The sequence below is a fragment of the Xyrauchen texanus genome, chromosome 29 (genome assembly GCF_025860055.1).
Source record: "Xyrauchen texanus isolate HMW12.3.18 chromosome 29, RBS_HiC_50CHRs, whole genome shotgun sequence".
Taxonomy (NCBI): Eukaryota; Metazoa; Chordata; class Actinopteri; order Cypriniformes; family Catostomidae; genus Xyrauchen; species Xyrauchen texanus.
This window is the reverse complement of record NC_068304.1, coordinates 14116352-14130259: the sequence shown is the minus strand read 5'-3', so window position 1 is coordinate 14130259 and position 13908 is coordinate 14116352. Positions and strand designations below refer to the sequence as shown.

Genomic DNA, 13908 nt, shown 5'->3' with positions numbered 1-13908 from the left:
GTATGACTTTCTTTCTTCTGCAGAACACATACAAAGATTTTTAAAAGAATATCAAGCACAAAGGGAGCATAAAATTATACGTATATAAGACTCCAGTGGTTAAATCCATATCTTCTGAAGCAATGTGAAGGTATGGATGAGAAACAGATCAGATGATGAACTGTGGGTGAGAAACAGATTTTTTACTATAAATTTGTACCTTTGACCAAGGACTTAAATATCAATGTTTCTCTCACACGCTTCACAAGATATGGATTAAACCACTGGAGTCATACAGATTAATTTTATGTACTTTTGGAGCTTCAAAATGTTGGTCACCATTCACTTGCATTGAATGGACCTACAGAGCTGAAATATTCTTTTAAAAATCCTCATTTGTGTTCAGCAGAAGAAAGAAAGTCAGGCACATCTGGGACGACATGAGGGTGAGTACATCAGATCATTTTCATTTTTGGGTGAATTGTTCTTTTAATATCTGATGAATGATCCTCAGTCACCCATGTTGAGGGGGATTCAGGCATGTCCATCACCAAAGTGAGTGTTGAGTGTTTTTGTGTTTAATACAATAACATCTGCATTGTTAAAAGGTTCTGCGCACCTGTGGTAACCTGAGTTTCAGTGCCTTGATTAACAGCGCAATGATCACAGTTTATGGGTCAGCGGTGTTTGAACTAGGATGTAGACCTATTTAATTAACAGATTAATCATTAAAAACAATTGATTATGTCTTTGACCGATGCTACCAGTTCAAATATAATAGTTAACAGAAAAGATGAATACCACAGTGACAGAAAAGTACATCAGATATTTTATTTCAGCATTTTATTAGTTTAAATGTACAGTAAAAAATGTTTACAGATCAATTCATGTCCCCAGCATCAAACATTGTCATGTTTCAATTGTCATAATAGTGCCAGATAAATGTATCTATAAGATACACTGGATTACATTTCTTACACAATACTCCAATGACGATAAAGGACACGAGTACTGCTGTAACATTATAAAGATAAGTTATGATTGTGTGCATTTGCTTTCAGTGTTTGGGACAGTGAAATCACACATACTGTTCTGTAATTTTGCATTGCAATCTGCCCATAATCTACATGAGATTCAAACATATATGAACTTTAAACCATAAATGCATTAATCCACTACACGTGGATTGTTCTTTACACAAAAACATTTTACTGGCATTCAGCTGTGTACAAAATCTGATCATTTCATATAAGCAAGTGACAGCCATCGCACTTAAAACTGCTTTTATTTTAAACAAGGCAATGTGTTGAAGTTCAGAATAAATACTTTACTCTATACAGTGATATTGTACCAGTTCTTAAGCACTTTATAATTCCATATGGACATAAAAAATAAAAAAATACTCTTAAAAGGTGATCAACCTCAAAGGTGACTTTTTAGAACATTTCTAAATTGCATCAGTTCATTTGATCATAAGCGACGTATCCCTAATGTAACTTCATATAAACCACACAGAGGTCCTCCAGACATATACACACACACACACACACACACATACACATACTCAGGACAGTATTAACTTTAGTGTGTTTCCAGTAATGCAAGTCTTGCGAGTGTACCCGTGTGTGTGTGGCTCACAGCATTAAGTGCATGGAGGGACGCTGTTCTTTAGTGGTGCCCTCTGTAGGAGGCGAGTGGGATGGACCCTCTGGGGGGTCTTGCTGCAGTGTCATTTTATCTGGTGTGTATTCATTTAGTTTCAGGTCTGACAACAAAAATGCACAAAAAAATCCTTTGAAACTTTGAGAGACACAGACTGAATGTAAGAAAGATAAAACTCCACAGTTTTGTTATTTTAAATCTTCACATATTGTTGTCATGTCAATAATAATCCATCTTTATTATGTTTATATTCATTATTAAACGCCCTCACCTGGAAGTTTGAGTTTTCGGCAGCATGAGTTGCAGTGATGTTTGGTGCGGAAATTTCGAATGGCGTCATCTCCCAGGTTCGCAGGCCCAAAGATCATATCGTAAGACCTGTCGCATTCACCAAATGTGCAAATGACAGAATATTCAGAAAGATTCACTGTAATTCACTCTGTAATAAACTGTTTTTATCTTCCTGGTTTCACAAGGTCTAGTGCTAAAAGGGGTCACACGTTAACTCACCCTTTCTCCCCACTCTTAATGACCGACGGATCTGTCAGAATTTCACCGACCCCTGTAGAAATTAAGGTCATATTGTAATCAGGTAGAAACTGCAATTGCAAAAACAGGAATAAAAAAAAAAAAACACTAGTGGGACCAAATGGAATTTCAATCCCAACCTAAAAACAATCGTACATTGGCACGCTTGCCTGCTAGACTTCAACTGTATGTGCATCACTGTAAACACGTTCCCTGCTCGTTTTTACAAATTAATTACTGTCTGTGGTAAATTACATCATGCGTTTGCTGACCACAGAATTTAAAGGAATAGTTTATGTAAAATGATAATTCTCTCATCATTTATGCACCCTTACGTCATCTCAAACTCATGACGTATTTTCTTCAATGAAACACAAACAAAGATATTTTCATAGAGATATGATGTCTGGTTGTCCATACAATGCAAATGAATGGTGACTGAATTTTCAAGCTCCAAAAAGGACATAAAGGTAGCTAAAAGATCATCTATATGACTCCAATCCATATCATCTGAAGCGATCTAATCACTTTTCAGAGAAAACAGTCCAAAAGGTAACTCCTTTTTCACTGTAAATCTTGCCATTCAAGTCTCTAGGCACAATCATGATTTCAAGCTCGATTACACTTCCTAGTGCTTGATGCTTGCACACAGTGCTAGATGGTGCTATGAAGTGTAATCGAGTTTGAAATCATGATCGCCAAGGAGACTACTGTCAAGATTTATAGTGAAAAAGCAGTTATGTTCTCATTCAAAATCAACTGGATATCTTCAGAAGACATGGATTAAACCACATTTATTTTAAGCTGCCTTTGTGTGCTTGTTGGAGCTTATATAGTTTTGGTCACCATTTATTTTTGGGTGAACTATTCCTTTAAATTGAATTGAACCTGGAATATTCCTTTAAAAGCAGACTAAGCATGACATGGCTGCATCTAATGCACTGTAAAAATTCCAAAGCACAACATTCATGTTCATTGTTTTCCAGGATGGAGAGTTTAATGTAGAAGATCTACAGACCCTGCAGGTCAAGCACGAGCAGTTCTCCTCGCGTGTATTCATATGTCCAGTGACTGAACGCAAGCATGGTTTCTTCTAGCAGGTTGGTCGGAACGATTTCATCTCCATTGTTGTTATTAAACTTCCGGAAGTCTCCGGTAATACATTCCTCAATCGCAAACCACTGGCCCGCTGAATGACAGTACAGCAAGAAAACCTCCAGAAATCTACAGAGAGAAAAACCACAGTCCTATCACTAAACAAATACCTGCGGGTGGTCTTATTTAGCTATTTTGGGGACGAAATTGGGCTACATATGTCAAAACCTACTGTTGGTGACGTCAAAGGTAAAAACAATTCATAATAAAGTAAGTAATGTGTATTACCTGGGTGAGTATGGGATTGTTTTGGGTCTGATCTGATTGAATGCAAACGTGAGTTTTTGTGCAGCTCTCTGCTGCTGAATCTCCTGTTAAGAACAAAAACACACAAAAGACACATTATACCGAGTCACAAATAAAGGCCACAGACACACTGCAAAGTTTTAGGTGTGACAACTGCATTTGCATACAGGACTGAATCCTCTAAATTATCATTCTGTATCTATGCACAGAACTTGCAATGGCTGACATAGTGATAACCATAGCAATGTTTTGGTATCTCACTGCTGTAAACAAGCAATATGAATGGCCAGGGGCATCCTTAGGGTGGTACAAATGATGCAGTCGCACCAGTCCCTGTGTCGACTGCACCAACTCACAACTCTGTTATCACTCTCTGTTTTTTCTTTCATTTGGATTGTGTGTGTTCATACCCTGAGACAGAGGTGCAAGACTGTGTCCTCTTTGTAAATGGTTTGCCAGGTGTTGACCACCTCAGGTAGGAAGGATTTGACGATGTACAGGTGTCCAGGTTTGAGAATGTCATATTCTGACCAGGTGCAGAGAACCTTTAATGCCCGCCGAAGGCCGCCACCCATTTCCTCCTTACTGAGAAACTCAATCTTTGCGCAGAGCCCGCGCTGTGCCCACGACGACATGCTGTTATTGATGCTGTTAGGAGAACTTTCCTCCAGATGGTACACAGTCACAGGCTCACCTGCAGAACACACAATCAGAGAGAACATCCAGTATTACACATGTCTGATGAATTACAATACATTTACACAATAAATATTACACAAAAAAATTAGAAGTGGGTGGTAGGACCAAAATCTTGAATAATTTTATCACGGTAACCGTATATATATATATATATATATATCACAACATATTTATTTTTTGGCGCAAAATTAATTGAAAAATCACTTTGACATAATCAAATAATGGCCATGTGGTAATGTCTAGTTTTGGATAACACGGTAAATTGAATAATTCACCAATTAAAAGCACTTTAATTATATTTATTTGATGGATGCAAAACAAAAGATAGGATTATTTATATCAAATGATTGATTAGTCTGAAGTCAGACTCAGTGCAAAAACAGCTTCACATTATGCAACACATGATTAGAACGAAATACTGTAAAACTAATATTAGAAAACAGATAGTTCTGATTCTAAATTCTGATTGGATGAGCCATGTTTAAAGCTGTTGTTAATATAAACAAAAACTATACACACATCAGTTAAATTCTATATTATTGCTCAGCAATCATGAACAACTCCACAAGTTATAGGCCCGTATCTCGGCTGATATTTGGCCGACATCTGCGTTCACTTTGACGATTAACTGAAGGGTAACCTTCCATGGTGTCAATTCCAAAATCAACCAATAGGTTTGTCAATGAATAGTCAACACGTTCCGTTTTCAAGGTTTTTCTTTTCAAGTTTAAGCAAAGTAAACAATGCATTAAATAAGTGTTTGTTTCACCCGTTTGTTCAACCCATAAGCAAAATCTCTACAGGTTGACACATTTCTACTGTTGCATAGTATACACCTTCATACCGCCCAGCCTTACAACAAATAAACAGAGAGCAAAGCGTGATGTAGGAGAGAGATAGAGGGGAAGAGGGCAGTAATGTGTCTTACCTCTAGGGGGCACTGGGGTAAATGGAATACTCTGAGACAGCCGCATCAGGTTATTACGCTCCACCGCTAATACACACACGGATGACACACACGGATGACACACACGGGGCTGATGTCAGTATACATCACAAGGAGTTGACATCCCATGTCTGCTTCAAACCCAAACCCTGATGTCTCATCCAGTTAAAAAGGAAAGGTTTGAACACTTCATCATTACAGTCTGTTTAATGTAGTGAGGCATTATGGGTCGGGTTTGGACCAGAATGTGTTTATGCTTCAGGACGTGCTTAAAGTTTACAGTGAAAGACAGAAACACTGACCTGAATACTGATAACTCTCCATGGGCTTAAATGGAGAACCAATCGCTGCTCAACAGAGAGACACAGACAGAACCAAGTAAAAATACCAGTAAGCATAAACAACAATAGAAAAAAGTACAATGGTATTACCATGTAAATACCATGGCCTATGAATATTTTAATGAATAAATACCATGGTAAATGTGTAAATCTCAGAAATGTCCTGGTCATATATAATAATAATAATAATAAAAAAAACAGCAATTCTGTACAGCAAAAACTCATTACATATACTGTACTTAACAATTGAAGTAATATATCATTACCTTTATTACACTACAGTGAAAAGAATGAGATTTTTGCATAAAGGTAATGAGAAATTTTCTTTTCAGCAAAAAACAATTTTCAAATTTAAATTCTAATTAATTGACAATTCTAGAAAACACTGCATGTTTTTTTTTGCACCCCAATAGTCTAATTTATGACAAACTGCATCCTAAGCATTGCTGCAGTGTAATGCTGTTGAGTATGTGTCTTTTGTGCTGGCGACCAGGGTTCGAATCTGCCTTTGTCCCACTCTTTTCCCATTCTGTGTCCACTCTTAATATATATTCTTTAATACAACTACTAATAATAAATACAAATTTATATTACAAGGTAACCATGTTTTTTGGTGGAAATCATAGTTTTATGCAATTAACTGTGTTATTAATACATTAATATGGTGTTAATATAGTAACCATGTTTAATTTTGAGGTTACTATGATTTCACTACAAAATACCATGGTGTAGTAAAACCATGGTTACATTTTGTAAGGCTTATGTTAGTATTTAAATAGAGTAGCCAATTATTTTTGCCACATTTTGCACTGGGGTGTAAATAGCATCTGCCTTTATTTTTTGTAAGCACAGCAACGCATATAAAGCGCAGCTCTAAAACAGACCAGCAAGGTTCAGACTTACAGTCCTTGCGTGCACCCAGGTGTGTGTGTCGGGCCTTGTACAGACCTGCTGCAGCTGAAACACACAGAGACTGCATTTAGGATTGGTTCAGAAAGAATCGTGTTTTCTGGATCAGTAGAGTGCATTAGATATACAGAACCGTACTCACCGTTTGAGACGTCATCTTCTACACTCCTGAAGAAAGCAAAGGAAAATCAGTTCAAATACCAAAACAAACAAACAAACACACACACTGTGTGGATGCAGTTACTCACAGTTTGCTGGATTGCACTGATTTACCCTGAAAACCAGAGAAAAAAAAACGTTACAACAGTAACAATCTTAAACACACGTGTTGGCGTGCGTGTTGCAAGGCTGACTGACCAATAGCAGCGCGACTGACAGATCCTCGTGTCGCGAGATATCTTCAATTGACACGCGATTCCTTTCCGGTTTACTGAGTGCTGCAACACACACACACACACACACACACACACACACACACACACACACACACACACACACACACACACGTTGTGTTTCCATGTTTTATGGGGACTTTCCATAGACATAATGGTTTTTATACTGTACAAACTTTATATTCTATCCCCTAAACCTAACCCTACCCCTAAACCTAACCCTCACAGAAAACTTTCTGCATTTTTACATTTTCAAAAAACATAATTTAGTATGATTTATAAGCTGTTTTCCTCATGGGGACCGACAAAATGTCCCCACAAGGTCAAAAATTTCGGGTTTTACTATCCTTATGGGGACATTTGGTCCCCACAAAGTGATAAATACACGCTCACACACACACACACACACACACACACACACACACACACACACACACACACACACACACACACACACACAGTAACAGTTAAAGAGGTTGCTGTTAGACAGATTGGCCACATTCACACTGCACAGTCTTATAAGTAACTTCCGATGCTACATTTAAAAGTGTTTGAAGATGCACGAGTGACTTGTATCACATTAAAAAGCAGCAAGGTTCAAACTATCTTGCAATTGAAGTTCTCAAGTTATTGGCCAAATGACTTGTAATTCTTTTTATTTACTTATTAAATAATTTTTTTCCTGCTGAATTTGGTGAGTTTCTGGACCCTTGTGAGAACCATAGCAATGGTTTGGCATCTCAAGGCTGCAAACAAGAAACATGGATAGCAGTCGCTTAATGCATTCAGTGTAAGCTGTTTTTGACCAAACAAACATTTAAGACCAGAGATGTATTATTGTCTGTAACTGTTTGTAAACTGCTGTCAACAGAGGCGCTGTGTTTTGTCTACCTGGTGCTTTTAAACAGCCTGCTCTCTCTGGAGTGTAATGTAAGGTTTACTGCTAGACCACAGGACCGGTGGGGACAAAACTGGTGAGGACATCTGGATTTAACTGCAGTGTGAACGAGGCCTTTATCTTTCATCATGTATAATGTTGCAATGACCCGCGCATGTGTAAGGGTTAATGTTTAAAGCAATTGCTGATGTTGTGTAATGTTGTTTTCACTCACTGGACTCACTGGACAGGACCAAAGGATTTTTGTCAAAATCGGTGAAACCAGCATATGAATTTACCATCCGAATGTGACCCTGTGATGCCCCCTACAGCCAGACACACAAAGAACATCAGTTTGGGTATGACACAGTGAGTCAATCTCAGTCAATCAACAACAGTCAATCTTTAAACTAGTTTACTACACTTCTACAATCTCATATCTACACTGACCATATCTCGACCCTTCCTGGGTGGACTGAGTTGTCGCCCGCTGGCGGAAACCTCCTTGGGGAATGACCTCTGACCCTCAGTGTCATCCTTGTGACCTTTAGAGAAAAATGGCAAAATAAGTCCAAAGGCTATATAAACTCAAAACAACAGATTGACAGATAAGTCTGATTCATTTATATAAATAGGCTTTGTTCATACTGCATCCAATTCCGGTATTTTGTTCAGACAGTGTTGTCAATATCCGGTGTATTTACATGGGTTTCTATAATAGTGATTTATGTGAAATTAATGTGAAGTATAATCAGATTTCAAACCACATACTTGTAGTACATATGAATGGTTTGTAAAATTCTGATTTAATTTGTTCTACTGTTTGCAGAGTTGAATAAACCAAAATAGTGTTTTTGCTGCCTGTGTGAACAAAGCCATTGAAACCAGTAAATTCTACAGCACATCATAAAATAGTCACCATGTTAAACACTTCCCTCACAAAACCCTTAGTTTATTAAACCATCTCTATAAAAACTCCCCAAACGAGATTTTGACATACCAGCCCAGGGTTAGTCTCTACCAAAATAACACACGATATGACACAATACCACTTTATTTACACCCGAGGGGCAATATAGTAAATTAGGCATCTTCATATTCCCTCTACAAAAACACAAACAAATGGGCATGTCACCCTTCTCACCCTCTCTAACACAAACAAGGGCATGCAGACTGTGAGAGGGTTTAGATTCATAGTTAGGATGAGGTTATAACCCTGATCCCCAGTAGGTTGAACTGGGCCGAAACCAAACCTCCAGTCCTCTGTCTGATTCTCTGCAGCACACGTATGCAGCGCTCATCTCTAGGGAACCGTCTGCCGCTATGCTGGGGACAATTATCAGGGGCCCGAGGAAAGCCCGGGAGGAGTGTGTTTCTGTCAGGCTGGTCAGCGGCTGTGGGTTCCTCTACCCTAATCTCAGCTTCATCATCATCATAAGTAAATGCGGGATTGACATATCCCTCACACTCCGGCTCACTCACGACCACCACTGGGCAGCCTTCATCACTCTTCCCATAAACACCCTCATCTTCCTTCTCAAACTCACCTACGAATGCCCCAAACTCCACGGGGCCGTGTCGCAGCTCTGTCTGTACGGTGTGAGGGGGTGTGTGCATTTGTGCACCGCGTGAATGTGTGCTTGTCTGAGAGTCCGCAAGCTGCATCGGCATGCTGTCGAAGAACCTGGCCGTGGCAGCCGGCGCACTGATGAGCCTGCCGGAACTCATGTCTTCAGGTCGGCCGGCGTTCCCCTCACGCAGTGAATGTCCACACAGACGCAGCTGCGGGGACTGCGTGTTAGTGTTCGGTAAGGCGTAGCCCGAGGATCCAGCCTCGGGAATGAACAGAGAGTGTCTCTCTGGGCTCAAAGGAAGGTCTGCCCCTTGACGCAGCATTCTGTCTTCAGCCCTGCCCCCGAATAGTGACTCCGCTATGGTGGCCGCAGGGGGCAGGAAGCCCATGCTGCAGCGCACCAGTGCGCTTGACTTGGAATGTCCTGCCAAGTCGGACGGGCCAGGCACCAGGTTCTTGGAGACGCTGAGTTCACGGGTAATCTGGTTGTGGACTTTGCTGGCCTCTGATGCTCGCTGGGCCGTCAGGGCCTTCAGAGTATCCACAGTGAGCGCTGAGAGATCCTGCAGGTGCCCAATCTGAGAATCTAGAGTGTGCAAAGATCGCTTGATGAAGTTCACCTTGTTTCCAACCTCTTTCAGCTGAACACACATCGTTTCAACCCTAAAAGCACACAAAGTTGAATTCACTCTCAAATTATTCTAATAACCAAACCATATTTCCCAACCATAGTTGCAAATGATCAAATTAAACTAAATTTACTCTTAAGGCGTCTTTACACAGCCGAGTTAAGCCTGCTCTGTGCCTGTTCAAAATTCTGTGTAAACACACAAAAGCCAGACTAAGCTTGCTATGACCCCTCAGACCCTAGTATCAAATGCAGTTCTGATGCTGCTTTGGTTCTTTGTAAATAAAATGCAGCATCAGAGCAGCCTTAAACTTTGTTGTTGTTATGACTGAGCATATATTTCATCATTTAGTTTAATAATTAAAGTCTAACTTTATATTTCATTCATTTCACATTGAATGTGTAAATGCATTTATGCCTGCTCTGAGTAGCATTGCTAATGCAACTAAATGCCACTTCAGATCCAGCTTCTGTGCCACCTTTGCAGTGTAAAATGGCTTTATCTTCAGCTGTTCGCTAATCATCTAATGCATATTGCACACAAAAATTGCCAAAATTGATTGAGAACAGTAGTTTTAAAAGATCAGTAATATATTCTGTGTTGTTTTCTGAAATCGTAATCAAAATGTAGTACATTGTAGATGGACTGAAATTCAGATCACAAAGTCTACAAACATGTTCTGGTAATTTCTAACAAACTCACTGGTCACACCATCTCTTCCTGTTAAAGGGGGGAGTTTTTTGTCCAGAAAATTGGCCAAGTGGACCAGACTTAAAACCCTAGTAAAAAGTCAGGCTTTGTGAGACTAAACTAAACCACTTTCTGATGTGGCTCTGAAAGCTCAAGCTGAACTGAGAATTGTGGGTCAGATGTCTGTGTGATTCATCACAAATTTGAGCACATGATACAGGATCAACAATGCTATCAACCAATGCCTTTGTCAGCAGTAAGGTCAGGGCTGTGATTGGCTGTTTACCAAAGAACATGTTATACATGTGTGCATTGTGCTGCGTGTCTGTGTTTGGAGGATGATTCAGACCTGTCTGATGTAAGTCTGATTCTCTCTTCACTCCCAGAGTGAAACTGATCATCTTTCTCATGGAAGTACGTCTCCACACACTGCTCCTCAAAATCATGCAGCTTCTTCTGGTCCTCCTCCGTCAAGAAGAGCTCTGCAGAAACATGAAGAAGAATAAAGTACTAACGGAGAGTAAGAAAAGGTGAGTGACCACACAAGCACTGGAGGTGAATTACTTGGTCCATATGTGCTGCTGTCCTTCTTCCTCTTCCTGCAGATGGACGACAGGAGAGATACCACATGACTGAGCAGAATCAGTGGAGGGGGCAGGACGGGCTTATCATGATACGCCATGATGAAATGATAACGCTGGTATTTCCACACCAGGTTTGATATGGACATCACCTGCATGTACACATTACTGTTTGGGGAAACAATGCACATTCAGTTACCATGACAATCACCTCAAAGACAATACAGTGGGCAGCAGGGTCACTCACTTAAAAAAGGCGATGAGCAAGTTGACCATCAGTATGTACTGAACAAACAGATACACGGCCTGCAGCAGTGGTGTCAACCAAACACCTGTCCCACACAGATCTTTCACAGCATCACTTGCGTTTGCACACACTGCCAGCAAACACACACATAACACAAGTTTAACAAGCCTGATGCTTCAATACAGATCTTTATAAAATCACTCTAATCTCCGGTTGCAGATATACCCAAAGAAGCAATGCCAAGCACACCAATGCCATGTTATAAGGTAGATATGTGTGGTTATAGCATCCACAGTCGTGAATTAAGGAAAACCAGTTGACTAACTTAACCAATCGGTGAAGCTAAATCCAAACTGATGTTGTCTCATCAGAGCATTGGAGCAATGATACATAAGTTTCATGACAGTATGTCGAAGCATTGTCAAGCTTTCTCTGTGGCATTCTTGCAATCAGATTCATTGATGTGTTACATGGGAGTGGTCTAAAATATCAACAAGTATTTTAATACATTTTGGTCACCATAATCTCAACTCTTCTGACCCAAATTTAGGAACATCTGAAGAAACATATAAAACTAGTTAAAAAAAAAAGTCTGTATTCAATTAAAATTAAATTGTGATAAATCTAGTCACAAATGTAAAAAATTGGATGAACTGTTCTCGGCATAACACAAGGAATCAGGAGAATTGGAATAAAAATATATTTGGTAAAAAATTAAGAATAATCACACTTACTAGACCACATGGTTCAAGTTGTAAACAGTAATCTACGTCAAACTTCAAACTATTGGTGGCACTAGAGGGTTTGGGAGATCTTCCCAGAACTGTCCCCAGGTATGTGCAGACCCTCCCAATCAGTGTGACAAATTTCACAAGCCAACAGAACGATTCAGTAGATGTGTATGCAACTTTGGTGTTTGGCCCAAATAACGCTTTTGAAACATTCCCAATACACTGGAATTTACATGAAAAATTAAAAGTCCTTTTAAGACAAAAATAACGATTTAGTGAACAGTGAAATATGTGCAGATACCGTCAATCTCATATGCGTAGACTTCACCGTACATCATCCAGTACGGCTGGAACACCACATCTTTGGCCAAAGTCCATGAGGGATCCTCGTCTGGGTACAAAATGGCTTTACGAGGAACTCCATAACTCAGCAAAACCACAGCCATAATCACCACAATGTAAAACATGTTTGCTACCTGAGGAAACAAATACACCAGAGTTAGAGAGAACACCGTGTCCAAACACATAGAACACTAACATTGCATTTACAATGGAAGCCATTAAATGCACCTTCCTTTGTTTGATTCGGTCACTGTGGGTCACATGAGATCTGTAAGAGCTGCAATCGAGCAGCACGTCACAACAGATCAAAACTAAATCACTTTATTTTCAATGAATCTGCTCTACGCTCTCAGTGCACAGTTTTTTGTTTTATTATAAAATGGAAGCATTTTTGCAAAGACAGATCTCATGTGATCCACATGGACAGAAATAAGCCAATCACTGGGCTTTATTTTTATGATCATCTCACCATTTTTCCGATCATCATTACGTACGGTCCCGCCTGCTGATTGACAGCCAGAATATCCAGCAGCCGCACGTACCAGAAAATGATGTTCAAGCAGTACACGATCCGACCCGCGATCATCACGTCCCCGTAGCCGAAGCGCAGACCGAAGCCCACGAAGAACATGAGGATGGCCAGGAAGTCAGAGATGTTGAAATAGTCACTGAACCAAACTTTAACCTTCTGACTGATCTTACCACCTTCAGACATGAACATCTACAGAGGAAAGATGAAAATATACAGACTGAACTCACATGAAACATTTTATTTAACAAACAATGTGTGTGACTTAATGTACCATTCTCACTGGATATAAAATTCCACATTAACATTTTTATGCATATCTATATGTATATATAAAAAATATATGATTTGTAATGATTTCAGAACTCTGACTTTATCTGCAAGTCGATCATCACGCGAAAGATTTAAATATTTCACGGAAATTTGTTGGAATGCAACTTTGCTCACGGGACAGTCAAATAATGAAACATTTCTGACATACCTTGTTTAAAAAAAAACACACATACCTCTCGTAACTTCTCTACGGCTAATGTAAAGATGTAGAGAATGACGATCCATTCCTGAGGCGAAGGTAGCAGCTCCATTCTCACCAACACCACGTATGAGTACAGCATCAGAAAACCTATATAAAACAGCTACAACACACAAAAAACACATACACACTTAAACATCTTAAAAATGACAACTCTTGAGCATATATAGTGCATCACATAATTAAGGAGACTCAGTAGTTATGTAAAGTAAACACCAGCTGATGGGGTCTTGGATCAAGTAGAAGAGGTTTATTTTGTGATAATGATGATTGGCTGATGGTATAATATCCTGTTTATTACATGGCTACTGGGCAAAAAA

General features: G+C 39.5%; 1 protein-coding gene across 2 annotated transcripts in view; it reads right to left on the bottom strand.

Moving 5' to 3' along the window:
* Window positions 1-812: 812 nt before the first annotated feature.
* Window positions 813-13908, bottom strand: part of LOC127622871 (transient receptor potential cation channel subfamily M member 7-like) — a 37910-nt gene continuing 24814 nt past the window's right edge. Inside the window, exons 20-40 of one of the 2 annotated variants that reach the window (XM_052096989.1) lie at window positions 13563-13691; window positions 12997-13248; window positions 12487-12661; window positions 11455-11584; window positions 11191-11375; window positions 10976-11108; window positions 9282-9970; window positions 8185-8279; window positions 7970-8060; window positions 6823-6902; window positions 6714-6739; window positions 6608-6633; window positions 6460-6513; window positions 5518-5562; window positions 5198-5263; window positions 3981-4264; window positions 3553-3635; window positions 3188-3393; window positions 2152-2203; window positions 1913-2019; window positions 813-1744 (exon numbers count right to left, since the gene is read on the bottom strand). In XM_052096989.1, the coding sequence (XP_051952949.1) occupies window positions 1614-1744; window positions 1913-2019; window positions 2152-2203; window positions 3188-3393; window positions 3553-3635; window positions 3981-4264; window positions 5198-5263; window positions 5518-5562; window positions 6460-6513; window positions 6608-6633; window positions 6714-6739; window positions 6823-6902; window positions 7970-8060; window positions 8185-8279; window positions 9282-9970; window positions 10976-11108; window positions 11191-11375; window positions 11455-11584; window positions 12487-12661; window positions 12997-13248; window positions 13563-13691 (3039 nt within the window). In that variant the 3' untranslated portion in view covers window positions 813-1613. Of the gene's footprint in view, window positions 1745-1912; window positions 2020-2151; window positions 2204-3187; window positions 3394-3552; window positions 3636-3980; window positions 4265-5197; window positions 5264-5517; window positions 5563-6459; window positions 6514-6607; window positions 6634-6713; window positions 6740-6822; window positions 6903-7969; window positions 8061-8184; window positions 8280-9281; window positions 9971-10975; window positions 11137-11190; window positions 11376-11454; window positions 11585-12486; window positions 12662-12996; window positions 13249-13562; window positions 13692-13908 lie in introns of those variants that run through there. The other variant, XR_007968019.1, reaches the window with a different exon arrangement.